The following is a 27147-nucleotide window of genomic DNA, read 5'->3' as shown; positions in this document are numbered from 1 at the left end:
TGAATGAATGCATGAATGGGAAACCTAAGGCAATCTTTTGTCCTCCGTATCTCATTTCTGGGTTCTGGGTTTTGGTTTCTGTGTTCTGCGTGTTCTTTTTGCCAGCATTTTCTCTGCCATTTGATTGTTTTCCATGTTACATCTCCTTGCCACACATCCATACATACATAGTATGTGTACATTACGCAAATAAAGCTGAGAGATATATCTTAATATTAAAGCATTTCTACCTACTGGCAGATAGTTCTTCTCGCTGGATGTAGGAGGATATCTTTCAAGGCTCCTTTTCTCTCATTTATATGCATTCGGTATCAAGCGATAGTATTTGTATAAGAGCGTAACATTATCGTTTTATATCCTTAAGGTCAACAAAAGTCGTTTGTGAAGATTGCCTTCTGCCAATTGGATTCCACATGGGGCATGCAACATGTACCCAGCCACAGCACCAGCACCAGCACAACAGATGAGAACAGAACAGAACCGAACCGAACCGAAAACAAGCTTCATTTCGGTTTCTTTGGGATGCCAAAACAAGTTTGACAGCTATGGGCAACTGATAGATACAGATACTCGTGCAGATAAAGTAAGCTACCAATTCTTGGCTGCATCATCATCATCCCGCAAAAGTTCATTGCCACAAGGCGGGGCAGCAGCAGCCAACAACGAGACCAAGTCGTGGATCCAAGAGGAGTCAGAGCACTGAAAGTGAAGACGCAAATTGCTTCTGCTGTCAACTTGCTGGACAAGTTTTTGGGTTCGCTCTGGTGCGGTTCTGTTCTATTTAAGAGGAACTACTCGCAATACTCGCATGCACACTTCTTGCGGATAAAAGTAAAACTTTAAAATATTTAGGACGAAGGACGGACGGATGGAGGAACTTTCGAATGCATCAATCGCATCCATTCGTGCGAATTAAACAAAATGCCAGCTGCCATTATCCCATATCGTACACCCATTTATGATCTCGCATATAAATTGACAATTGTTGTTGCAGCATCATCATCAGAAATAAAACATTCATTCGATTGACATTTCAAAATGCTTTCCATGCACATGAGCACAGCCATAGAAGCGGGTTGCGAAAATGGCAAAATGGCAAAATGCACAACATCAAAAATATATACGGGGTGTACAGGCATCCAGAAAAAAATCATTGAGAATCGAATTGTTACACTGAGATTCAAAAATGTGTACCAATCGATTCGCTCCGAAAGTGGAAATTGGAAGTAAATTTGTTCCCCCATATTATTATTTGGATTTACTCGATTCAAATATATTTTATATTGAAATGAAAAATAGATCTTATTTCAAATGAATATTTTCATATAAATACATTAAATATATTCATATACATTTATGTTTGAATAAAATAAAATTCTATTTCATTTCGCAATTTGCCTTTTTTTAGTGTATGTATGTACGTACATATGTATGTACGTATGTGTATACATATATATGTATGTATGACAATGAGGAATGTATCGTTTCTATGGAAAATTGGCATACAATTGCCTCAAACGGATTGACCGCAGCATAGCGAAAATAAATTTTAATTCAAATTATGTTTATACGCTTCCTGAATGGTTTATCAAATGTAAATCAGCCAAACGGTGTATTCAACCAATGCATTCTGCGGAAATAGAGGCAGAATTCGATTTATTGGCCACTTATGTTGGGGATTGTACAACGGAATATGATGGAGAGAAGCAATGTACATACATTGTTAAAATAGGTAATCAAATATGATTTCGTTCTTCATACATTTTAAGTTAATCCTATAAGTATATAGGATATACTGATACTGATACTCGCATATATTCTTTTACATATCATTTTGTACATTTCTATTGCTTCTTAACTTGATAGCATATCATTAAAGGGATCTATTCTAGAATATATATATATATTCATATCGATAATATTTCATTCAATTGATGGCATAACTCTTCCATTCTAATATTCCTTTAGCCCTTCTTCCTGCTTGCAACATTAACCGCTTCATTACGCTTACATTCACGGCCCGACGTGACATTTCAATTGGTCCGTGTCGGGGCAAAGGACTACATAAATCCTCTGTCACCCGTCTGCCCTTTACACTTAACCTCCTCCACTCAAACTCCACACTCATATTCACATTCACATTCACACTGGCATTCGCATTCTCATTCTCATTCAGAGTCATGAGTGTGTGTGGGGGCCAAATGCATTGCACGTACAGAAGCCTCGCTGTAAAATGATGCCAGCGCTAAAAAGTATAAGAAAATCAGCTACTAAATGGGTGCCCAGGGCAGCAGGGGGAAAGCTGCCACATTCTGCTACTTAAAGCCACAAAAGCCACACGCACACACTAACAGCTGCATAGCGGATGAGGCGGCATCTTTAGCACCGCCATTGTTGTTAATTTTGCAAGAAGGCGACGTTCCTGCCAGGCAACTCTGCGACGGAAGCGGAAACGGAAACGGAAACTATGAGCACTCGGCTCCTGCCATGTCTCGCCGCGTCCTAGCTAATGTATCCGTGTGTGGCTTCGCGTCTCTCTGTCTCTGTGTGCGTGTGTGTGCGGCATTTACTGTTGAGTTATGAGCGCACATAAATAAAATGTCAGCGACAAAATGGCTGCCAAAGTTTATACGGAAATTACCTGAACTACGTCGTTGACACAAAATTGAGCCAGCAGCAGCAGCTCTTTGACATCTTTGGGTCTTCTTCGCTTTGTTTCGTTTCAGATCACGTAATCTCCTGGAATTTTTGAATTGGATTAGATGCCGCTTTGGGAACTGAACTGCCAACGCGTTTGATGAACTGCTAAGCTGTGCGGAATTTCGACCCCACTTCCCCCCAGAAACTAATTCGATGAGCAGACAACAACATTATGTTAGTCCATTAAGACTGTCAAAATCAGGTTAAAGCTCCATCCCCAAATATCCAACAAAAGAGGATAAGTAAACCCAAAAAAAAGGTTAAACAAAGGCCTCAACCGCAGGCTTGAAAGGGTTCGTTCCCATTTGATATATTTATCTATGAAATATTTACATTTTATTTGCAAGTTTTCGAGTGTCTCTCCCGCTGAATATATTTAAAAATCCCATTAATCCTTTTAAGAAGACTCGTTCGGCTCTGATGTCATGCTTAACCCTTTCTACCCCAATTTGTTTCACTTTCCGACCCTTTTTTTGCTGAGAGTAAATTGATTTTTGGCCTTTGTGTATATGGCGAAATTTGGTTTTGATTTGAATAAAAATGCAAATGTCTAGACAGGAAGGGTGGACGGGGAGGGCTGCGGGGTGAATGCCGGAATAAATTTGTCTGCTCCCCGTAAGAGTATACCTTAAAGTCCTACCGCAAAAACAGCTTGAGTTCTTTGTGGGTCTTGTGCTCATCTGGCCATGTAATGCAATTGTTTGGCTTTTGTTTCAGGCTGCACTGAACACACCCACCCCGCCCCTCCGCAAAAAAATAAGAAACATCAGGCAGAAGTTGCAGCAACATTCTCGGATATTTATTTTACTCCTTTCGGTCGCTTGGCCATTTTCAATTTACGTTTACAATAATTCAACAAAAACGCTCAAATGGCAAGCAATAAATTTGCCACATCAGGAAATGAAAAGGAACCAGAAGCAGAACCATTTACTTGTCTCTCTCATGCAATATAGATGTACAATGTACAAACTTTTAGTTTGCTTTATTTGCACTTTTATAGCGCACACAATGGCAATTTATGTTTTTGCCATTTTCAGCTATAAAACAAGGGAAAAATATATGGTATTAAATGTATCTTTTTGGGGTCAGAGTAAAACAAATGCTGACAAGTGCAATTATCCCAGACGGCGAGGGAGATGGTGGAGCTGAGCTCAAAGGTCCTTCCGCCCTCGCAATGAATGTAATGCCAGCAAATGGCATTGTAAGTGCGGTCTGCTTCAGTCCGGTGTGGAATCGGACTACATATTTCAGCTGGCCAAATGGTCAGTGAACAAGGGCAGCGGGGCAGAAGGGCAGAAGGGCAGAAGGGCAGAAGAGAGGTAGCTGGGCTTCTCGCCAAAAGGTAAGTGCTACTGATTTGGGTTAAGTCTCCCGCGACATTTGGAGAGCTGCAAAGGCATTAGGATTAAAGCTTCTGAGGCAGAATACTAAGACATTCGTGGGGGTTTATAGGTGTTTCCACGTACACTACTTTGATATCTAACCTATTGGTCGATTATAGAAATTATAGACAAATTTAGAGAACAAAATTAATGAATAAATTATTTAATTGTACGGCAAACTATTAGGCATAAATGCTGGTACATTGCGTTCTTTTAGAAATGTTATAGGAATTTTACGAGTACCCAATCGTTTATCTATGCATATTTACATCTAGTTCTTAAGCGGATTTTATTTTAATTTCAGGTTTAACTTCTCGCCCTTAAGCCATCCCGTACAGCATTGTTGGAGGTCATTAACGTTGCTTAAATAAACATAATATTACCCTACTCTATACGTACTCCACTCTATTCGCCTTATTGTGCCACCTGCCACTCCCTCAACTCACGTCCTAAGCCCAGCCACTAGTTGCCACATACAATACTTACATTTTAGCATCCATAAAAGTTGGCTTTCGTTTTAGCGTTGGCCCTAAATGAATTTATGTCAACGGCACTTCATCCAAAGGCCCAGAAAAAAAAAAAAAGCTAAAGCGTAGTCCCGTTGAATGCAAGCCACAGCCCAACAAGTTTGTGTCTTGTGTCTGACATTAAATTAATTTGTTGCCTACAACTTTGCCGGCTGCAAATAGTACCCATGGGTGGCCTTGTTTCCTTGCTGCCTTAGTACTTTCTCTCTTCTCGCTCTCTCAGAGGGGCAGGAGCAGGAGCATTGGCTTTCCCGCTCCAGTTTGGCCTCCACAGAAACTTGTTAAAGACGAAACTAACAAGAAAAGTTTTAAATCATTCGCCAGTGCCAATGTCGCAGAAGTTTGGCGGCAGCCCCAAAAAATAATAAAAGAAACGCAGCGAAAACTAGAACTACGAGTAGAACGGAAACGGGAATGGGAACGGGAACCAAATAAAGGCGTGTGTTATGGGTGTTGCAACTGCTTCCCTAGGCTTGCCACATGCCGCACTCCACATAGCACCGAAGCCTTGAACCGTGGCAAGGCGTGTTTCAAGGGCAGCCGACACTCAGAAGGGGGAATCCAACGAGTGCTAAATCTTTGGCCTAATAGTCAACGCTTTTGGGGAAATGTTTATGGATGTTTGTACTTAGCTCGTAACCCAAATTGATTACAAAAGTGGAGTTGGCCACACATTCGAGGGGGTAATATTCAGTTGTGAAGCAAAAGATCTTAAGTAAATTATGTTTGATGGGTGAATAGAAACAGCCAAAGTTATCCCCTAGAATTAATTAATCAATATAATACTAATCTTTTCTCTGTTCTCTGTAGTTAAAGGTTTCAGGGAATAGTGGAAAATGGAATTAAGCAATGGGAATACCCATTGTCTTGGACATTTTCCTAAGAGCATGCCTTATTCGACTTTTTAGAACACTTATCCAAACTCTTTTCAGTTTCGTAATTCCCCAATTCTTTTGGATGTTTTAATGGAATTGCTGTAATTCGGATGCGTCATGCCTCATTGACAAACTTGACCCACATGGGGCGTCTCCGTCTCCACCTCTCTCTGCGTGGCTTCTGTGCCATTAGCTGCCACTCCACCAATTTGTCGATCGTTTGCCTGCATCCACACACACTTTATTTCATGCTCGACCTCACACTCTCTGCCAAGAGTTCTCTCCCACTTGCCACCGCTTTCTACCCTCACATACTCCCCTGCTTCTTCTTCTATTTGCCGGACCCCTCGGTCCCGGAAACTTCATTAAAAGCTCCGACACTGCAGCGGCGTAAACCAATTACAAGTTGGAGGGGGCTCCACCAAATGTGATTAGAGTGCAATGCCGTTGCGGAAACAGCAGCTGCTCCTGGTCTCTTGAATGAAGTTATAGCAGAAAGGGGGAGGGTGCAGGGATGACGGGTATGTACCGCTCATTGCAGACACATAAACAATTTTACGAGGCAAATGTTATAAGCAACAAACGAGCATGGGAAGCTTGTTAAATGATTTAGAGGGCAGTCGAAGAGTCCAGTCCACAGTCTACAGTCTCCAGTCCAGTGCCCAGGCAGGAGTCCTTGTCCACGTCCTTGCCCAGTCAGGACACCGTTCCAGCTGCAGTTGCCTCGGCCAATATGCTGCGACATGCACTTAAATCAATTTACGTCTGCCATTTGGTTGGAAATCTCTCTCTCTTTCAACGGCTACCACACACACTAGGAGTTGGTAAAAGAAAAAACTTGGCCAAGGAAACTATTAAATCGTGCGCATCGACATCCTAAGAGTTGCCACTCTCTCCCCGTTTGTCCTTTGGTCCCTGTGCACTTGCAGTAAATTAAATTTCACCCAGTAATAGACTACTGCCATGAAAGGGATAGGGAAGAGGACTGACTGATTCCAGGGAGCAGCATCCATTGCAGCATTGCAGCATCCCCAACTGCAGCTTGGAAAACTTTTGCATATTTTTAGTGACACACAGGCAGTATCCCCCCCATAAGTTCCCTTTAGTTGTTCGAAGCGACTAAAACATTGTTGTGCTGGCAGCTGCTCTTCCACATTCGCTTTTTGCGGGTCTTGTTCTCTGTGTTCCCATTGCGGGTCAGCGTGCATATAACAGAAATTACCCAGCATCCTCCCCGTCCCGCCTTTTGTTTCCTTTCCTGCCGCATCCTTGCTGTATCCACCGATGGCTGTCTCTGTGTGTGTTTCCTATTACCAACTGCAACACTTCCTGTGTGCAATTGTCGGGGGTCCAGTTGACTTTTGTATGGCATTCATGACGGCGCCTGTCTGCCATCCGCTCCCGCTCCCGCTCCCTCTTCCTCTTGGCTTCTTCTCTCATGCAGAACTAACCGCATTTCCCTGCACCCAACGAAAAAAAACCCTGAAATTGTAATACTTACACATAGATTACAAAAAATATATATCAATAGACTTGCTCCAAGATTGGAAACTTTAAAACGAAAGAGTTTCACATACATTCTAGCATTAATATGAAAATGTTCGATTTAAATATATATTTCAAATTTAATAGTGACCATTATTTACTTGCCTTTCCTGGGCACTCTTCAGGGACTGATAGAAGAGAATGCATTTATGGGAAAAGGGGGTATATTGAACCTCTCCCACATCTGATTAATTACGCTGCCCGCGCATCTCATTGAGGTCACATTACGCATTCGCATTCGCATACGCATACGCACTTGGCTACAAGATTGATGACAAGCCACCCTCCGCTGGCCCTCCGACTCTTTTGATTGATTGTGTCCCGGCTGCTGATGTTCATCCTCTACATTCAAGCCACTCATCATCAGCCATGCACGTCGCATGGCATCCTTCAGCTATTCATCAAGAGAGCTGCCTGCTGCCTGCTGACTGCTGCCAGCGTGGCCAAGTCTAATCATGGCCGGAATGTTTTCATTCGCTCTTGATATTTCCTTTTTTTAATTTTCCATTTTCCGCTGTTTATTTGGCATATGCCAAGCCCCACTTGACTTGCCGAGCACGTTGGCTTTGGACCGAGATCTCTTCTGGCTGTCGGGCCTTTTGGAATTTTCCTCAACTATTTGTGACAGCCTGACGCCTGCTGCTGCTCTGTTGGCATTCTAATGCACTTAAAGCTGACAAATTTCACGCTTAAAATAAGTTCTTTCTTCTCCCAGTTCCTAATTAGCATGCAAAAAGTTTTGGAAGAAGGAATTGTGCTGCTAATGCTGTAATGTGTATGCCGGGCACGCGATGCCTTGGCAGACTTGGCATTAAATTTCAAATTAAATTGCTGTCTGCAATGCGATACGAGGCAGCGCACATATACACACAGAGGACACACAGGACACACAGTATCCGAAAGGAACATGTGTTAAAAATCAGCGTCGGCAACATTTGTCCCCATCACGTATACGTCACGTCGGCAACCGCCCCCAAACAACAACAGCATCAGCAGCAGCAGCAGGAAAAACTATATGACCAGCTTACTGGGAGGGGGTAAGGAGGAAACTTGTCAATTGGTTTTCCGCTCGGAGGCGGCTTAAAGCTTCGGCAGCTTAAAGCCGATCGAAAAATGTACGCATACGCCACGTGCAACAGACGATGCGTTATAAAAATAAACTTCAAACATTAATTCGTGTGTGTGTATGTGTGTGTGTGTGTGTTTAAGGGCACAGGAGGCTCATGCATAAATCTCTTTTAACTAATCAGCCGCCTTCTGGGGTTAGCCCCCAGAAAAAACCAACAGCCATAAAGTAAAAAGTTTAAACAGCACTCGAACTTCATAAATTGCACGCACACACACACACACATCTCGGAAGGGGGGTGGAGAGGATAATAACCTTATACAGGGGCTGTCAAAATAAATATAATAAAGCGAGAAAACGTTGTCAGCATTTTTAGGAGGAAGCGGCAAATGTCAAAATATTTAACAACAAGACCATCATCAGCATCATCATCTGGAGGAAGAGCAGTATGGAAATGCCTGCCAAGGTGCAAATTCAATAAAGATAAAAACTTTTTTAGGACGAAGGTCTTACGCGACAGACGACAGGCCGGATAACCTTATCGAGTCGTTGTCACGCCCCATGCCTGCCTATCATTGAACATTTGCTTACAGCGGGAATTATTAAGAAATATGCCCTTTGTGGGCCATCAAATTCTGAAACGGAACGAAACGAAACGAAACGAAAGCCAAATGGAGATGGTTTTCCAGTTCAGTGACAGCTTTTCATTTCATTTTGTTCCCTTTACGCTGGCCAGAAAGCCTCAACGTTATGACAATCATATACATACATATATACCCACCCACACACCCACACACCCATGCGGCCACACAACCACGCACCTAGGGGCTAGCAAGGACGAATAGGAATATAGAAAGGACGAGGAATAAGTCGACACAAGTTTTATCTTTACGCTTGCCTGCGTCTGCGTCCCAAGTCGGAAACAAAGGGCGAACAAAGTAAATTCCACGGCAATGAAGTGTAAAAATAACAAAAGCTGCTTGCTCTCTGCCTCCGCTCCACCTGGACGTCGTGTCCGTGTCCTGCAGAATCCTCCCCCCACATAGTTCGAATTTAATTTCCCAACAATAGCTTTTAGGGCTCCAATCCCCTCCCCCAACAAGTTGACCAAAAACTTTGGTTTAAGCATTTCCTTTAAAGTCATTCCGCAGCGTCCTGGAGGGTTGCCTTTTAACGCACATTAAGCCCGAATGTGTCCTCTGTTTGCCAGTTCTTCCCCTGGAGTTCTTTTGCCGGCCATTTCTTATGGCCATTTGGCTTTTTATTGACTCCGTTTTTGAGGGGTGCGGGCGGGGGTGCGGCCAGGACCGCATTCTTTCTGCTGTTTCTGCCGCTGCTTTGTGGTGCTTGTCACGTGGCCTCAGATGCTCCAGATTCGCCGGACTCCGTGCTCCGTACTCTGGACTCCCTCTGGGTAACACGGGGCGGGATTGCCGTCGGTTTTTATTATTATTCTAGCTCTCTAATTGGGAGGTCAGGCTGTACGTGTGCTGGTGGCACTTCAAAATGCTCGCATCCTGCACGCTCCTCCGCAAAAGGCAATTAACTTGTTTTAATTAGTTTTAACGACAAGTATTTTGCACTCGAATTTGTTAGTATCCTTAGCCCATCAAGGGTATGTCTATACCTTGGAGATCTTGGCTAAGGATGTTAGATTGGTTGGAATAATCCCAATTTGTTATAAAGAGATAATTCTAAAGAACTTGTAATTAATGAGGTGCAGAATCATGGAAAGCGTTTACAAATGTGTACATAAATAAAGCATCTTCTCTTAACCATTCGATCCGATTTTTGTAGCACAACCATGCAGCTGCAACACCTGACCACAAAAGAAACGACTGAAACCGGTTGGCAGCCGATTGGTAAGTCATTAAAAATGCTGCCTAATTATGCATGAATGAACAAAGATACAGATGCTGCTCTGAGCCTCGCAAAAGATAAAGATTCCCTTTGAATCGCATTTTGGAGCGGCTCAATGGTCTAGGGGTATGATTCTCGCTTTGGGTGCGAGAGGTCCCGGGTTCAAATCCCGGTTGAGCCCGTAGTAGCATTTTTTATGAACTTTTTTTGAAGTTTTCTCAATCTGCTACAGCTATTTTATCATTGTAAACATTTCATTCAAGTGGGTATGCTCTCTTTAATGAACTAAAATCAATACTCAAGCAAGGACTTATATCTGTGGCAGCCACAACGAGCCAATTGTTTAGCCAATCTCTTTGCCACGGACTCCAAGCAATGATGAACAATTCAATTCAATATATTGAGAGTCGATTTCTAATGTTGCCAGGCTTCAGACCACCCCCTCACCTAATCGCACCACACTGCCCTGGTGTCCCCCATCTGGCTCCCCACATCTAATCCCGTTCTCCCCCTACTTGTGTGATATCCCTGCGTCTTTGGTTACACCCTGCCTCACAGTCCCTCCTGCCAGCCTGTCATGTTTGTTTGCTCGTTCTCAAGTGTTTCATATGCTTGTCAAATATATATACGATGGAGTATTGGCAACACTTGCCTTGCCACAGCTGCAACGCCCCTCTGAATGTCACTCGTTTCCCCCTCCTTTGGCTAACATGTCAAGACACTTGTTGTAAATGAAAGATGTTCAAGTGTCGCTTTCATATTTCTTTCATAACGTTCGCTTAGGCGTCCACTCAAAACTACTTTAAAAGTCAAGCAAAGAGGGAAGGGGCCAGAAACCTCAAATTCCATATAGAAATCTACTGAGAGCTCCAGATACCCATAGAAAATTAATGTTTATTGCATTTTATTAGGCATACACTCGTGTTTATGGCTCTATGAATCTAATCACCATCAAAAGTGCCTCAATTAACATGCTAGGACAAGCACAAGGACTCTCCATATATGCACAAAAAAAACCCAGAGAGAAAAGTCCAGAGACTCTCCACACATGCAAAATCTAACAAAAAATATATGGAAGGGAATAATTGTTTACGCATTTGAGCCAGGCAACCGGCAATAACAAAAATACAGCACCAGGACAACGGACCGCAAGAGAGGTCATGTTTTTGGGAGACTTACAAAAGGGATATATGTATGTACATATGTAGGTGTATATGTAGGCATAGAATATATACCTATTAGTATATGGGAGCGTGTGGGTGTGTGGCAGGAACACGTTTAAGTGGCAGACAAAGCAACAATAGAGGGAAACAAATTAATAAAGCTAACAAGAGAGGAAACCCATGCAAAAATATAGAGATACATTCAAAATGAACAGAACGGAGAGAAAGAAACTGAATGGAGTGCAACCCAAGCTAAATTGATAGCCAAAATGTTGAAAAAAACCCTACAATCAGTGATTCAGTTCTATCAATATTCATCTGGCATAGAGACCTATCCTTAACCGAAACATGGCAATTCAATCAGCAACTAGAGAGACAGCAACTGTCAATGCCCCCCAGGGTGAGGGGCAGCCCTCGAAACATATTCGTCAAATCAAAAACTGCACTCAGCCACAGACCTAACTACACCACTGGCCCCAACAGACATCGATTCCTATGCCACTGCCCCAACAGCCTCACAGTCAGCGTTCCCATCCACTTCAATAAATTTGATTTTCGCCCACAACCTGAAAATTCATATGCAGGCAAAACTATCAGCAAAAACCCGAGCTGAAACAAATATTGAGTTGTCAAAAAAATGAAATGAACACAGACGCGGTATCAACAACAAATAGTTTGGTGTCTTTCCTCACAGATGGGAAATATTTAAAAGAAGAGAAAATGAAATCACGAAACCGAACTGAATATATGTAGAACCAGTTGCCAAAAACCTCCAGATCCAACCGAAAACGGATGAGTAGACAAGAAAGAAATGTTTTATACCCTTCAAGATCCATCTTTTCTGTAGCACTTATTTAAATTATTTGTGTGGCACTGGCACTGGGTACTGGGTACTGGGTATATACGTTTACCTTCTAAGATACAAAAATCAAACATGTTGTGAAAATCACCATACACTCTTAAAGGATATAAAATCTTGTTCAGGGCAAATGTTGTGCCAACAGCAATATGGAACTATCCAATGGAAAAGAGATTGATGGAAACAGCCACAAGAACGGCAGCAGTAGCAGTGGCAGTGGCAGGAACTAAGGCTTAAACTAAATGGACAGGACTGAGAATGGTCATGGCAGGAGCATGAGGAAAAGGAAGAGCCTGCTGGGCCTGGCGAGAGCTTTCAAATAAACGAAATTGCTTGTACAGCTCTTGGCCAGACACTTGGTCACTTGGCCCTGACCTTAGGCACATTTTCACACAACCAGCAACACACACTCGAGCAAATCGGAAAAATCAGAGGTGGGGAAGAGAATGTATAGCTGGGCAATGACAACGGAGCTGCAAAAGGAACTACACGCCTGGTAAATGCTCTTCAAAAAGGGAGTTATTTCCACAACATTTACGAGTATATATTCACCGGACATTCAAAAAAACTTTAACATGAAGCAAAAACTTTGCAAAAAGGCAGAAAACTACTGCCCCAAAGTACGCAACACTAAGCCCCTGTCTCAAAAATTCTGTGGCAAGAAAACAGTTTGGGGGAAAAACCTCCATGAAGTAGTGAACCCCTAAGATAGTGTCTGTATAACTTGCATGCATAACTTCATCAACTCTCGCTCGCCCAGTGGCTCAGAAGCAAAACCAACCTCAGGCCAGGACAGGCATATGCACACATACTCGTAGCACATACTCGTAATACTCATAAAGCAGAGCTGAAATGTTGTTGGCAGGCGGCTCTGGCACCCACAGGAAAATGGCCAAGAAAAGGGCGAAGAAAAGGAGAGGGGAAAACCATTATTACATTTTTCACGCCAATAAAAACAAACACAGAAAGCAAAAGGGAAAACTGGGTCTCGGCTCATCCACTGCCTTGGCATACTGTCCGAATGCCTGTACAATGCCGGTATTTTCCATTTTTTCTTGTTTAGGGTTTTCTTTTTGGCAATTTCCTTTTTCAGGCGTCGTCATCCGGATGGGAGTTCGATTTCGATTTGGGGACACGGCCTTTGGTCACTCACGAAAATTACTAAAATTGTATATCCGTTTCCGGTTCAAGTTGGGTCTCCCGTCCCCAACATCCTTCCTTTTCTGTTCTGCTTCCCTCAGTGCTTTTTGACAGGCATATCGAGTGTTATTTATTGGCACATGTGGCCCATGTCCTCGCACTGACCAAGTCCTTGCCAACCAGAAAATAGTTGGGACATAATTTATGGCACAGACACATCACGCATACGCCGCATTGCACACACGCTAGCCAGTGTCTGCGTGGGCTTACGAGGAGGCTGACTAGCCTGTCTGTAGAATGCCTGTTCTAAGTGAATGTAAAATAGTTACAGCCATTTTTCATTCTATCCAGTAGCCTGGACATGTAATCCCCTGCAAGCCCACAAGTCGAAGAACAGTATAACAAGTAGAACAATTGCCCAAGCAATCAACACAGGCGGCAAATCCTTGTCCAGCTTCAAGTGGCTGGAAGCAATTTCCCAAAAATGGTAACCCATTTCGAATGCATCACCAGGACCATTGTAGGGCCAAACGGGCAGTTAAGAGGTAATCATTTCCACAGTATGGAGATGGGGGCTTCCCTTAATCATTACGACAAATTGCCAGGCCAGGGCAGGCCAGAGGCAATAATGATTAATAATGAGGCAGCTGCAGTTCGTACCTCCGCAAAATGGCAAAAGTTTTGTGCGGTCGCTTGTGGCTTTATTAAAATAAATAACTACGGTTAAGGAAGTTCCGGGGTAAAGGGGGACGGGGACGGGAACGACGACAACCCAAGGTAAGGCTCGACCCTAGTTGCTGTTTCCGCTTCCGTTATGAATAATAAACTTGGCGCGACTTCAACTTTATAGAGGCTCGGGCTGCGGGTCGGCGTCCGGCCCAAAGTTTGTGTAATTTGTGTAATTAAAAAGTTCTCCTGATTAACCTGACAGCTGACAAGGTCACTTAGTGGATGGAACTATCTCCCCGATAGGACAGTAACACAAATCGACAGCCAATGTAAGCCCGTGACAGTTGTACGATTATTGGGGCAAAGATATGTACGTACATCGGGTCAGATGTGTGCAACTTTGCAGCTTTTGTTGCGGACTTACTCTGGTGGCCCATCAACCTACTGCACATTGTTTTGTTTCGCATTTTTTGTTATTTCTTGTGGCATTTCTACGTGCATTTCATTGCTAAAGTTTTTAGCTCATGTCCTGCGGAGATGTCATGTGTGGTGGACGTTGCTCCAAGGAAATCGGTGGCAAGAAACTTGTCTGCCTCTGGCTGCATACAATGATATTGTTTTACTAACAGAAAACTCTTTTCGGACCATTTGTAGATGTGTATGCCATGGCACATGTATGGAACAGTTTAATTGAATAAAATCATGAATATTAGATTACAACAAAAAGAGATGAAGCTGGCTGCTAATCAAACCCATCCAATTTAAACTGAATTAAACTGAGGACGAAAATTTAATTGAATAAAATTCTGATCACAAATGAAAAACTCAATTCAAAGGCAAAAAAATTAGAAGTCGATGGTTTGGTTTATTTAAAGAAGAATTAATGTCAATGGCAAAAACACCCATAACTTGGTCTATGGCACACATGAATAATATAGTTGTAAAACTTATTTATAATTGGAAGTAATAATATTTGACTAGAAGCACTGTGGAATAGTACGTCTGTGGGCCTTTGTGGAGCATTCTCTGGCTCTGACTCTTAGAGATCACACTGTTGAAAATGTTTAATGTTTAAAGGTATCTATCTAGTTTGATCTGAGCTCAATTTAGAACAAAAATAAAAAAAGCACAAAAATTAGCTTTATCCGTTTCCAAATCTAATGTAAATACCAAGTTTTTTCCTATCTAATTGCACTGCCCATTAGTCCGTTTAATTAGCTTATAATGAACAGAGTTACACATACAGAACAAATGTGATCAAATTGCCAGCAACTGTCAGAGACTCAACACCATGTGGAAACCCATGCCAAGCCTAATTTTAATTCCAATTCTGATTTCCCTGTGCCCTGGGAGCTGCCTGGGAGCCTACTTCAAGTTCACCAACGTAGAGTGCAAGGGTCTGGATCCAAAATTCGTAGAGTTCAAGGAATGCTACCTCAAAATGGTGCGCCGCAATGTGGTCGGCATGAACTTCCATTTGGCGGTGAAGACTGACAGGCCCGTCGACAAGATCGAGTTCAATCTGTGCATATTCCGCAAGTCGAATGTCTATAGGCTCTTCATGGTCAATCATACCCTGGACTTTTGCTACTACATGAAGAAGCCACAACAGTATCCCCTGTTCTACATATTCCACGACTCTCTGATGAGCGCCACAAATGCCAATCACACCTGTCCCTATCAGGTAAGTCGTGGCTATCCTTTCTCTCACTCAGTGTATAATCCCCATCTTTTTCCAACAGGAAAAGGATATCTTTCTGAAACAGATGACGCTCAGTGAGAAGGCCGTCCGGGACCTGCCACTGCCCAATGGGGAATACAAACTGACGGTGACTGTGGGCGCTTATAAGGTCTGGCGCTTGCAGGTCAGCGTTTATGGTGTGCGTGGATAGTTTTTCAATTTTTTTCAATTATTTTCAATAGACACAGTAGATTGAAGATTATACAAAACCATTAGGGCCAACGATGTGCACCATGCGTTAAATGTAATCCATAAACTTACCGTACCCCAAAAAATCAATCAGTTTAATGTCTCATTCCGTGTGGGAAACATGAAAGATCAGCTGGTTTTTTTCAGTCTCATGCTATCCATACTGCTGCTGAAGGAGCTGGAGCCCATCGAGGGTAGGGTCTTCAAAGTCAGCAAAATGGACTGCCGCACGCTGGACCCTTCGTTTGCCCACGTTAAAAACTGCAATGTTGTGCACAGTGAGCACGGTAGGGCCGCACTCTACATCCATATAACGATGCTCTATAAGGGGCCCATCGATGATATCATCGTGAGTATACGCAGCGAGCAAACCCCATTAGAGGTCTGGCTAATAAGTGTAAATACAGTTAAATTTGGGAATTTATAAAATATTGAAAAATCGACGCTTCCAATTTGTGAACGAGACCATGGACTTTTGCTCCTTTTTGCGGCAGCCTTTGCAGTCCGGATTCTTCGGATTCCTAATCAATCCGTTGCTCAAGATAACCAATGTCAATAGAACGTGCCCCCTACAGGTAAGATCTTGGATATCTCTTGGAGGCAATAATTACCAATATACTTACAAAAAACAGCAGCAAGACTACATTTTTAATGGTTTCCCCATCGATGAGGACACACTCAAAGAAGTTCCCTTACCAAATGGGGTCTACATGTTGCAGGTGCGGACATCCATGCTCAAGAAGTGGAGAACTGACATAAAAGTCTATTCGACACGGGTTGAAAAATACTAGTATTCATAAACGTTTTATTTTCTGCAGCATTTTACGAATATTAAATCTTAAAAAAAACATGTTTATTTCATGCATAACCAACAATTTTAGTTCTTCAAATTAACAAAAAATTGCACAAAAGTATTTTGTTTCAGAATCATTTGGACTTAGTTAGAACAAAATTTTTGTTTTTATAATTGTAAAATTTCAAAAATTTGCGCAACATAGCATTTCATAGCTGGGAGCAATTTTCTGGTTCCGCATGGAACTTGAATTCATCAGTATATTTACGCTATACTGCAGAGGGTCTGACGGTATATTTCAACGATAAGTCCGCGTTCACACTGTAAATTTCCACCATGACTAGCTCACACACCTTGCCAATTTTATACTTTTCATGGTATTTTCTAGTATTTTCCAGTATATTTTAAGACGCGTTATGGGCTTACTCTAACTCATGGTTTTTCACACTGGCGATTCCATGGGGCTCATATGGAAAAAAAGGGCTAACATTTTTGAACATTTCCCCTTCAGGTGTCGCCTTTGATAATTACATGAAAATGTAGTTAACATGTAGCAAATGTGTAGTTATTGTGTAGTTACCATGTAAGAACATTGATTTTGCGGACATTTTTTCTTGGCCTGTTTTGCTTAAACCTTATTTTATAAACAATCCAATAAAGAGGAGAGCTTAAAGTTGACCATTCTTGTAAGAAATTGATGTAATAATCGGATAAATTTATGTGGGCAGGGCTGAGGGTTTTATTTAGCTAGTTATATTGCACGGAATATCAAAAACGAGCAACATTGTGATTGTTTTTTTGTTTAACTATTTTGTTTAAATCCCGTTTTAGTTGAAAAACAATAAAAGCAAGGAACAAAAACTAGCCAGTTAAGGAGAAAATTGATTAATCAATGGCCTAAAATTACGTGGGCAAAACTTAAGGTTTTAGTTAGCCGACATTATTCAACGGAATATAAAAATTGGGTAATATGAACGACGCAGTCGCGATGCCTGGAACGCAGTCGCAGCAGTCGAAACTTTCGGAACAAACAAAACAAAACAAACTTTCGGAACCTCACACAGGTGTCGACCGAACAGCCGCACGAGGGTTCTGGCTACGGCTCAGCGACATTTCTTCACCGCTGCTGCAGCCCGTGCACTTTTTATTCGCTTTCAAGGTCTAAACAATTGAAACAATAGCAAAATGGCTCATCGCGACTATGTACAGGACAGAGGTGAGTGTAAAATCAGCGTTGCGACTGCGGAAACCACAAAACCCATGTCTCCACGCAGAAACGTTCCTGTCGAAGTTTGGCAAGTGCGACGATGACGGCAAGAAGCAATTTGTTTATAACTCGCAGCTGGTGAAGCTGGCGCATAGGGAGCAGGTCCTGATCACCATCGATCTGGACGTTCCCGAAGTTCAATAAGAGCCTGGCCGAGGCGGTGATCGACAACCGCCGACGCTATGCGGGAATCTTCAGTGATGTGATTGCCGAGCTGCTGCCCAGCTACAAGCAGCAGGAGGTGCACGCCAAGGACGCCCTGGATGAGTACATTGAGCATCGCTTGATGATGTACGACCGCGTGCGCAATCCCAAAACCTCAGTAAAGGTGAAATCTCTGATTTTACCGGAGAAGGCCTATTCCATGCGCGAGGTAAAGGCCCAACACATGGGCAAGCTGACGACTGTACGCGGCATTGTGACGCGCTGCACGGAGGTGAAGCCCATGATGGTCGCGGCCACATACACGTGCGATCGCTGTGGTTCCAAGACGTACCAGCCGGTGAGCTCGCTCTCCTTCACGCCCGTCCACGATGGTCCTTCGGACGATTGCCGCGTGAGCAAGGCCGCCGGTCGTCTGTACTTGCAGACGGTACAACTCGAATATTGGACTAAAATATAGAGTGTCACCAAATAATACCCAACTAAGAGAGACAGCGGTAGACCAACTTACCCGAGGAAACAGCCGGCTAGGAATATGCCTATTCGGAGCGGAAATATGCATAAAAGAAGGGAAGAATATGGGATACTTTGGCATTGGGGTAAGCAAAATACATGACCACATTAAAAAAAATCTAAATCTATACCCTCTTAGGAGTTTAAAAAGCCTCTTAAAGCTGGACGTGACGAAATCGACTACTCCAGGAGAAAGGAGTTCGCCGCCGAACAGCTACAAGTAAAAGGACAGGATGTGGAAGGCGCTGGCAGCAAAGGTATCGGCTGATCGCCTGTAGAAAAAGCGAGCGGCTGTAGGTGTTAGCAATGGCAAGCCCAACGTCAACGCACAGCCTTATACGCCATCTCTCCACTAGCCGATGTCTTCTACGATGAGAAACTGAAGCAGAAATCAGGAAAAGTCCACGCTGCTGAGGAAATACACATCAAGACAACTTTACATTTAACGAAGTTCTGCCCCCGCCCACAGTGATTGGCTATAAGAGCAAGAACATGTTTGCCGTGGACAAGATCTGTGAGGGAAAAGTCTTAAGTGATGTGCCGCTTGGGCAACTACAGCGATGGCACTGTGGATCTCCATATATGCCGCACTTACTAAATAGCAAATAGGCACCTCAGTTATTTCAAAAGATTGGAGGCAATCGATATTCCTCGTTCACCGAATGCCAATCGGCTGTTGTATGTCTCCGGCAATCCGCACAGTGCCAAACGGAACTTCAACGAGCTGGCCAGACGCGAGTGCAAGCAAGGGATCCAGTCCTTGTTTGATACCCCAAAGGATACACACGAAGATGAAAAGCACTGTCAGTAGAAGCAGAATCAGAGGCTGTGGCTGATTGAAACTACAACTAATGTAAACATTAAGACAAACATGGCACTTCTTGTCTGTACAAATCATGGACGTTGCACATAGGCAATGCCCTTCTGCGTCGTCTGATGCGCCTTGAAGAGCGTCGAAGAGGCGAATCCTTGCACCGGCTCTCAATGAATATTGATTGCCTAGATGACTCTGTTCACTCCGATCCTAATGTAAATCACGCAATGCGTAAGTAGCACCGAACGCCTTGCCAAACCTTTTCAGACAATTTTCGGTTCCCCCGTCTAGTTTGCACAAGCATGTGGGCAACATTCCATCGTTCTTTGTGCGCCTGGCGGCGGTTCTGGTTTCGTCAAGCGCCATAACCAAAAGAAGAAGCTGGATGGTGCTGCAAACCTCGAAGAGGAAGAGGATTAAGGACCAAGTAAGTAGTTTGGGATATATTTATCGATTGGCTAACTGAATACCACTACCCGTTGGGTAACTTATTTTTGGGCAATTGCCACCTCTGTTACTGAAGATGACGTACTTGCGGGTGCGTACATGTATCCATGGCTTATGTGTCTTAGAACCATTCCCTTCATAGGAATCCTTTTAAAAGTTAATGCATTTTTATACCCGGTACTCGAAAAGTCTGCGCACTAGTTTTGTGTTGGATAATGATGTGTGGAAAGCCCAGAAGGAATCGTTTCCAACTGCTCCCAGCGTTTTTCGATCCACCAAATTATATCCAGATTCCTTTAATATCACACAGTTACAAGTGTATTTCAAAATTTCGCTTCCATAATCGTGAAGACGGCTCGTAGAGAATTACCACATCTATTAGACTGCCGAATCCGCATCCGCTTACTCATTCTCTCTCACTCTTAATCGTGCAGTGCCCGAAAGCGAGATGTAATGTTTCCTGTTGATGTGGGAAGGGAAATAGAGAGAGACAGATGAAGCGGAAGAATGTAAACGAATAGTGTTTAAAATTAAAATCAAATGGTAATTAAGTGAGAATGGGATAAACGAAGTGCAAGAGTTAACATTGGAACATAGGGAGTGGTCGTCCCCTCTCTCATGACCAGTTCAAGCGAAACTGAGATAAATCGAGGTCTGAATTGGCTGTCCTACCGAAATCCCCCCAACAAATACATTTTTCCCTTCTGGGCACCGCTATACCAAAAGACAGAGAGAGTGAGATAGAAAGCATGCGGCATTCATCGGCTCCTGTAAAATTACGTTTAAAATATATTGTATTGGTTACATGAATCATAAGCTCTCATATATACATAGACACTGATCCAGTGCCGGGAATAAAAGTATAGTCGCTATTCACAGCATGCCCGCTCATTTTTAAATTTAAATTACAATTTGGACTTTTCTCAATAGACACTCCCCCAAAAGATACTTCACAAATTTTTCCGAAATATTCTCCACTCAGACTGAAAGTATGCACTGATGGCGGCCGATGTGAAATTGTTTGCGGCCACTGAAACATTTATTAGCAACTTTTAGGCATTGTTACATTGTTATACCTTTTCAGAGGGTAGGTTAAATTTGCACAGAATTTGTAATGTTCAGTTCAATCTAAGAAAGCAAAGCGAGGATCATGCATTTGCTTGACCTCCGACCATATGCCCCTTTGGCATCGACCTTATTGTGGGGCATAAGCCTTCAATGCACCTCTGATGGATTAGATTCCAATTTGTCCGTCCGCGCGTCTATTTCGATGCAAACTAGTCGGAATCTGCTTCAATGTTCAAAATGATGTTCTTCCTTACAGAAATTTCCATTTATTTCCTCACTCGAATGTGTCTAATTTCTCGATGGAGGGTCAGGGTCCCAGATCCTAATTAACAACAGAAAGAGCCAGGCAACCGCCAGAGGGTTGGGCAATTCGCAAATCCCCAAAATTCTGATTAAGAAAATATTTCTGTATGTACTCTCTGGCATACTCTGACCAATTTTATAATACCCCCGCCAGTGTACAAAACCATCCTCAATGTATCTTACAAGCGAGTATTACATACTCGTACATACTTTTGGCTTTCCCGAATTTATGTGAATTTCCCACAATAATTTATCATGGAGACAGGAGGAGATCGATTCTTAAGCCTGCCTGCAGTTAGACGACTCTTTAAATTATCCCCCAAGATTAAGAAGATTCCATGCGCAGGCGTGGCAGCATCAGAAGTCATCAGAAAGGTGTCACAAATCATTCACGCGACACGACACGACCCGACACCCTCCCCTGCACGCCGCGCGGTGAAAGTGGAAATGATATTAAAGCAGCCGAAGATAAATACAGGGAAAAAGTAATCAGAAATTGAAACAGTTGTCTCGAAAAACTCAACCGAAATCCAAGGGTCGGGCACTGAGCACTTCCAGCGAAGCATTCAGGCGGCATGTAACACAATCCGTGCGTAACTATAACTACTTAGTACAAGGCATAGAATGTATCTAGTGCGCAGCATGAGGTGAACAAACTCTGCTGCGCATGCGTCGCTGTCGCTGTTGCCTCGGAACTTTGTCGTCCTCCTCCTGTTCGTTGTCATCCGATTTCAAAACATGAAAAATTAGTCCACTTCCGTCGCATAGATCCAGGCAGTCACCTCTCCTGCCTGCCTGCCTGCCTGCCTGCCTGCCTTGCCCCTAGGTTGAATGAACTGCAATTGTGTCCAATCCTGCCTGCCAGACTTGTTGCCTTTCGCTTGAGTGCATTGAACTCGGCTTGGGGTTGCGTGGTTGAGATAGTTCCTGGATGTGAGTGTGTACAGTCAGCAGGATATGGATGTGGCTGTGGAGGCAGGATTTCAAAGGAACCAACTATATGTTGTAATATCTGGAATGTGGCTCTTCTTGGGGAAACTTCAAAATACTCGTACTTATAGCCATTTCCCTTGGCAGTGACATGGTGCCATGGATGGCGGTGCAATTAAATGGCAACCAAGCAAGCGACACCTCTGGTTCCGCTGGCAAACTTTGGTCGCCCTCCCGCCACCGTCCTTCCTCCTGCGGGACCCCATTAGAAACGCAGAACCCGAGCCGGCTTCGCGGGGTGCAACACAAACAGACGCGACGTCTGCTGCGGCTGCCGCGGCTGTTGCTGTGGCATGTGCGAGGGGTAAGGGGGAACGGGCGGGGGACACGGGGGGGAAAACGGAATCTAACAAAAGTGATGGACCGGCGCTGACTGCACGTCCGACTCCGGGACTATTTTTAGCCGACCGCGCGACGTTGTCTCCGTCTAGTTAGTATCGGGAACACATCATCTTCTTGTTGCCGAGGGAGGCTGCTGCGACTGCGCTGCCACACCGCCTCACTGCTAGAACTGCTGCAACGGATGCAGTTGGTGCCGTGATCTGGCTTCCGAGGCGATTCAATTGCATTCCAGCGCGCGCTCGGTACGGATACGTTACGGCACACCAGAGAGACGGATACCGATACGGATACAGCCGTTCAGATCGTGTGCAGACGAATCTCCATTCGAATTAATTGTCACATTGGATTATCAGTGAAAGTGGAGAAATTCTGAATCAAAAGATAGTGCAGTTCCTAACTTCTATGGTGGTGTCTTCAAAGTGTTGTTCCAAGATTGTTCGAAAACAGTACCAAACAAAAAGTGATCCTCAACAAGCAACAACAAAGTTAACTAAAGGTTGGAGACGAAAATGTTCAAGAAACATATATGATCTGTTAATAACACATTCGATTGCAGTTCTGCTGGTTTTATTTTATTTTTATTTATTTTCCTGTGACGAAGTGCTTTCAAATATCATAGCATACTTTTTGCATTGCGAAACATTCGTTTCGATTTCGATTTCGATCTAAGAATATCGAAGAGTTCTCTTTGGTCCCAGAGGAAAATGGCAACGAAATGAGTAATGCCAATATAATGCTTCTGGGCTATAGGAATTTGGCCCGTCCCTCGCTCCCCGTATCGTGCAGTGACCACATCTCAATGCCTTTAAGTGCAAATGTCTGGAACGGCGAACCGTTGAACAAAGACATCGGCAGGACAGGACCGTGCCGTGTCGGACGGGGCGGGGTGGCACATGGGGACGCTGAATTTAAATTGGAAACAAGCTGAAAAATGTCGCATGTTCGATGGTTCTCCATTACCAATCCCCCTCCGCTCCCCTACCCTCGGCAGCATTTTCCCACTCTCCGCTCATTTCACTTTCCACCCAAAAAGAACGAAGGAATATGTAAACACAAAAAAAAAAGAGTGAAGACGCACAAGTTCAAGATTCTCAGAGGCAGAGAAATGTGTGCGCACACACACGAACACGCACACGCACACGCGCAGAGTATATCAAACAGGAGGTGAGGCAGTCGATGTGCCCGGACAGAGCCTGGTTTTAAGTCCCCTCTTGTTTGGTCTCTCTTTCTCACGGCCATGACAACCAGCCTGGCATTTGGCCTGCAGTCCACTCACCCGAATGGCCTCACCTCCAGTCTGATATGCCTTGCACACACTCACACACGCGTGGAATAGCTAAAAGTAGAAACGCGCGCAGTCGAAGCAATAAACTGCAACGAAAGTAGTTTAATGCAGTTTGCTGGGGATCCTAGGCCCCCCCTCCCCGGCCACCGTGCCTCACCGGATTCCCTTTGCTCTGCTTTGGCGCACGACAAACAACAGCAACAGCAACTGCCAGCACGTCGCGTCATTTTGGTTGCCCCTGCAACAGAACAGAACAGAACAGAACAGGCAGCGGCTGCGGCTGCGGCTGCGGCAGCCTCTCCTCCGTGCCCTGCTTCCCGGGCCGTGCACAGCAGACGCGTCACCGTCACCCGATGCGATCGTTTGGTTGATCTATTTTCGTCCTAGCCTTAGCCCCAGAGAGAGGGGATGGGATGGGATGTATAGTTTTTCGTCGCCTCGAGTAATTTGTTTGTTGCATTAGTTTGGTGGAAATTCTACACTGTGGAAAATTTAGCATTACTATTTCTTCGCCGATTCAACTGCCACTTGTGGGAATTTTGTTGAAAAACAGTTTTGAATGGCAAAAGATTGGAACAAACTAAACCAGCGGGCAGCGGCAGACATGTCGTGTGCATTACTCGGCACCCATGTGCCACTGACTTCACTGAAAAGGGGTTTCTTTTTGTTCAGTTGCAAAAATTTGTTCAGTGTAGTTTGCCCCAAATGCCGCAGACCAAACCAAAACCAAAACCAAGTTCAGGCCACCAGCCATAACAAAATCGCATTCAAACAAACTGCAAGCGACGCAAAAATGTTTATTTAAGAAAACTTTGCACTGCCAGAGTAAATGTTCAAGGAGTTTTCAGCCCCGCCATTGAGCGACCCGTACCCGTACCAGCCCCAGCCCCAGTCCCAGTCCCAGTCCTAGTCCCGCTCCCAACCCCAGTTGCAGTCCCTTTCGCTAGTTTTCCCAATGGTGGCGCAAGCGACTTAAAAATAGTGAGCTACAGAAGAGAATCTAAGACAGCAACAATAACTAAGACAACACCTACTTGAGAGGCGGAGGATGGGGATGGGGATGAGACGGAGTCGGAGTCGGGCCTGTATGGACTCATATGTCAAGAGTGCGACGACATTGCCCATGTAATGGCAGCACAACTATTACGAGTTCTTTGCACTACGGAAGAAGCAGACGCCAGCCATCAGCAGCAGAAGCAGCAGCAGCAGCAGAATCGTTGCAGGGGGCCACACCACACCACACCACACCACATACTTGTACTCGTACTCGTAGAAGATGCGCTCACATGTGGCCATAAATGGGGGAAGTTGCGTGCATGCGTCTATCGTTCTTTTGGGGGGACACTTCCGTCTTGTGTGTGCCTGCGTGCCCCTCTCCCTCATGTACGTATGTACGTACGTATGGGAGATTTATGTTGAAACAATTCCACGTTCTGTTGTTGCCCTGGCATTAAGTGGCATTAAAGTTTCCCGGGCTTATCGCCTACAAGCTCGCACCTACAGATGCACAAGATCTTCGGGCATGAGTTGAGCTAAGATTTGGGCTCATTTCCGCTGGAGGTACATCTGTACATCTGTACATCCATACATCCACTGTGCAGTATGTGTGTGCGTCTTTTATGGAGGATCGTTAATGTCAAGTCAGCCCTCAAATTACATATGTCAAATTATGTTGAATGTGGAGCATTCTCCAGGTACAGTTGTGCCTGGATGGAAGCTGCAGCCGCTGATCAGGATCAATAACCGAAAAGTCGAACTCGGAAATAGTTTCCCTTACATTAAAACCATATTTTAATAGAATTCTTTCTCTTTACCTCCTTTTCAGCACATGGCCACCCTGCAGCAGATGCCACTGCATCACATGGAGGACGAACAGATAGATCTACCGACGCCACCGCTGCCCATTAATCCGCCACCGAAACTGCTCGCCAATGGGATTATCTACGGCTTTCGGACACGTCACTTGTCCTGCATCGAGGAGAACGACTCCGATTCGCTGGCCGGCAGCTCCATTCCCCGTGCCTACGACATGATGCAGCAGGCGGACGAGACCTTCCAGAAGCTGAACGCCAATGCAGAGCAGAGCTGCGAGGAAGAGGAGGAGCAGAGCCAGTCTGGTAGCGAGGATGAGGAAGGGAACCTGGATGATACGATTGCCATGATCGATGAGTCGCGACTCTGCGATGCCGACTATCTGGATGAGCTGGTGGCCGATGAACAGCAGCATCAGCAGCAGGAGGAGTCCTCGGATCTAGTCGATTCGGGCAATGTAGAGGAGGACTACTGGCAGCCCAGCTTCAATCGCAACGACATCATGATGACCTCCGTCTACGGCACACTGAATGGCTCCATAGCCAGTGAAATCTCCTCGACAGCCCCGCCAGCCTACTCAGAGCTGAGCACTCCCAAAAAAGAACAACCCGAGCCTGTGTATGCCACGCCCGAGAAGCGTCGCGCCAGCAACCGTAGCTTCGACTCCACCTGCGCCTCCCTCACCAGCTCCATCTACGGCGGCTCCATGAACTCCTCCCTCGATCTAAAGTACTCCTCGCTGGTCGTCTCAGTGGGCGGCGGCAGCGGCGGCGGCGGCGACTCTGGCGGCATCAGTGCCACCAGCACACTGCGCGGCACCTCCGTCCCCCCCATGGACATCTCCATGATGTCCAGCGATGGCGTGAGTGCCCTCGACTGGAGCTCGACCAGCGTAGGACACTGCGGACACGTCTTGGACACGGACGATGCTAATCCTGAAGAGGACCTCAACGAGGAGATGTCCGCCAAGTGCCTGAGTGCAGCAGAGAGTGGTGAGTGCTTCACACACTGAATATTTGCCATAAACCCCATAAAATTTTCCATCAATGACTAATTGTGAGAAAGACCCAATCCTTGGCATGATATTTATTTCTGTTTTGGCGATTTCTCTTTGTATTGTACTTCCATCTGAATGATGACCGAATGGCAATTCATCAATGCCGACCGGCTTTAAACTCATTTACAATCCTTCATTACCGGACATAGACACAGACACAGACGCAAACACAGATACAGATACAGATACAGATACAGATACAGATACTTCCCTCCTCGTACACGCCTGTACAACTGTTTTAATGACCGACTCGCAACGGACTCATTTCTTTCGGCATTAGAAAGGTAGCCCGCAAGGCGGCGGCTAGCGCTGACCCCCAGCAGCACACACTTCAACATCATCAGCATCCACAACAACATCCTCTCAACCGAAAAACCAAACAGATTTCCACCGGGCTGGGCTGGTGGAGCGGTGGTCCATACGATTGGTACGATTCAATCGGCCGTGGAGCAAACAAAGCCATGGCAAAGGATAGGAGAGAGAGAGAGAGAAAGCCATTTCACACAGATGTTTAACAAGCCCCAGCACCAGGGTCATAAATCATCCAAGTGGATTTTATATATCTCTTATTTGGTTAG

At 44.5% G+C, this 27147-nt stretch overlaps 4 protein-coding genes and 1 non-coding gene across 6 annotated transcripts in view; all 5 read left to right on the top strand.

Moving 5' to 3' along the window:
• Window positions 1-10064: 10064 nt before the first annotated feature.
• Window positions 10065-10136, top strand: Trnap-ugg. Its single transcript has one exon. It is a non-coding gene; the product is annotated as a tRNA-Pro (tRNA).
• A 4941-nt stretch (window positions 10137-15077) lies between these two features.
• LOC6602521 lies at window positions 15078-15678 on the top strand. Its single transcript, XM_002027466.1, has 2 exons — window positions 15078-15470; window positions 15529-15678. Exons 1-2 carry the CDS (start codon window positions 15078-15080, stop codon window positions 15676-15678), a joined length of 543 nt encoding a protein of 180 aa, XP_002027502.1.
• A 159-nt stretch (window positions 15679-15837) lies between these two features.
• On the top strand, window positions 15838-16507 carry LOC6602522. The gene is made up of 3 exons (XM_002027467.1): window positions 15838-16065; window positions 16124-16291; window positions 16352-16507. The coding sequence occupies exons 1-3, from the start codon at window positions 15838-15840 to the stop codon at window positions 16505-16507; spliced, it is 552 nt and encodes a 183-aa protein (XP_002027503.1).
• A 1094-nt stretch (window positions 16508-17601) lies between these two features.
• Window positions 17602-17929, top strand: LOC6602523 (DNA replication licensing factor Mcm7). The gene is made up of 2 exons (XM_026992950.1): window positions 17602-17725; window positions 17784-17929. The coding sequence occupies exons 1-2, from the start codon at window positions 17695-17697 to the stop codon at window positions 17918-17920; spliced, it is 168 nt and encodes a 55-aa protein (XP_026848751.1). The 5' UTR covers window positions 17602-17694; the 3' UTR covers window positions 17921-17929.
• Window positions 17930-17960: 31 nt separating this feature from the next.
• Window positions 17961-27147, top strand: part of LOC6602524 (protein TANC2) — a 55682-nt gene continuing 46495 nt past the window's right edge. The window contains exons 1-4 of one of the 2 annotated variants that reach the window (XM_026992949.1): window positions 17961-18537; window positions 18591-19496; window positions 19557-19692; window positions 25526-26504. In XM_026992949.1, the coding sequence (XP_026848750.1) occupies window positions 19651-19692; window positions 25526-26504 (1021 nt within the window). In that variant the 5' untranslated portion in view covers window positions 17961-18537; window positions 18591-19496; window positions 19557-19650. The remainder of the gene's footprint in view (window positions 18538-18590; window positions 19497-19556; window positions 19693-25525; window positions 26505-27147) is intronic. The other variant, XM_026992948.1, reaches the window with a different exon arrangement.

The sequence above is a fragment of the Drosophila persimilis genome, unplaced genomic scaffold (assembly GCF_003286085.1).
Source record: "Drosophila persimilis strain 14011-0111.01,24,50 unplaced genomic scaffold, DperRS2 tig00000798-arrow-arrow-pilon, whole genome shotgun sequence".
NCBI classification, from domain to species: domain Eukaryota; kingdom Metazoa; phylum Arthropoda; class Insecta; order Diptera; family Drosophilidae; genus Drosophila; species Drosophila persimilis.
The sequence above is the reverse complement of the archived record's forward strand: the minus strand, read 5'-3'. Positions and strand labels throughout refer to the sequence as shown.

What these genes read in the sequence shown, in the direction of transcription:
- LOC6602521 (XM_002027466.1), top strand. Translation starts at nt 15,078, where the DNA reads ATGTGGAAACCCATGCCAAGCCTAATTTTAATTCCAATTCTGATTTCC. An exon ending in ATCACACCTGTCCCTATCAG is followed by an intron (nt 15,471 to 15,528) that starts GTAAGTCGTGGC and finishes TTTTTCCAACAG; the next exon opens with GAAAAGGATATCTTTCTGAA.
- LOC6602522 (XM_002027467.1), top strand. Translation starts at nt 15,838, where the DNA reads ATGAAAGATCAGCTGGTTTTTTTCAGTCTCATGCTATCCATACTGCTG. An exon ending in GGCCCATCGATGATATCATC is followed by an intron (nt 16,066 to 16,123) that starts GTGAGTATACGC and finishes GTGTAAATACAG; the next exon opens with TTAAATTTGGGAATTTATAA. An exon ending in ATAGAACGTGCCCCCTACAG is followed by an intron (nt 16,292 to 16,351) that starts GTAAGATCTTGG and finishes AAAAAACAGCAG; the next exon opens with CAAGACTACATTTTTAATGG.
- LOC6602523 (XM_026992950.1), top strand. Translation starts at nt 17,695, where the DNA reads ATGGCTCATCGCGACTATGTACAGGACAGAG. An exon ending in CGACTATGTACAGGACAGAG is followed by an intron (nt 17,726 to 17,783) that starts GTGAGTGTAAAA and finishes GTCTCCACGCAG; the next exon opens with AAACGTTCCTGTCGAAGTTT.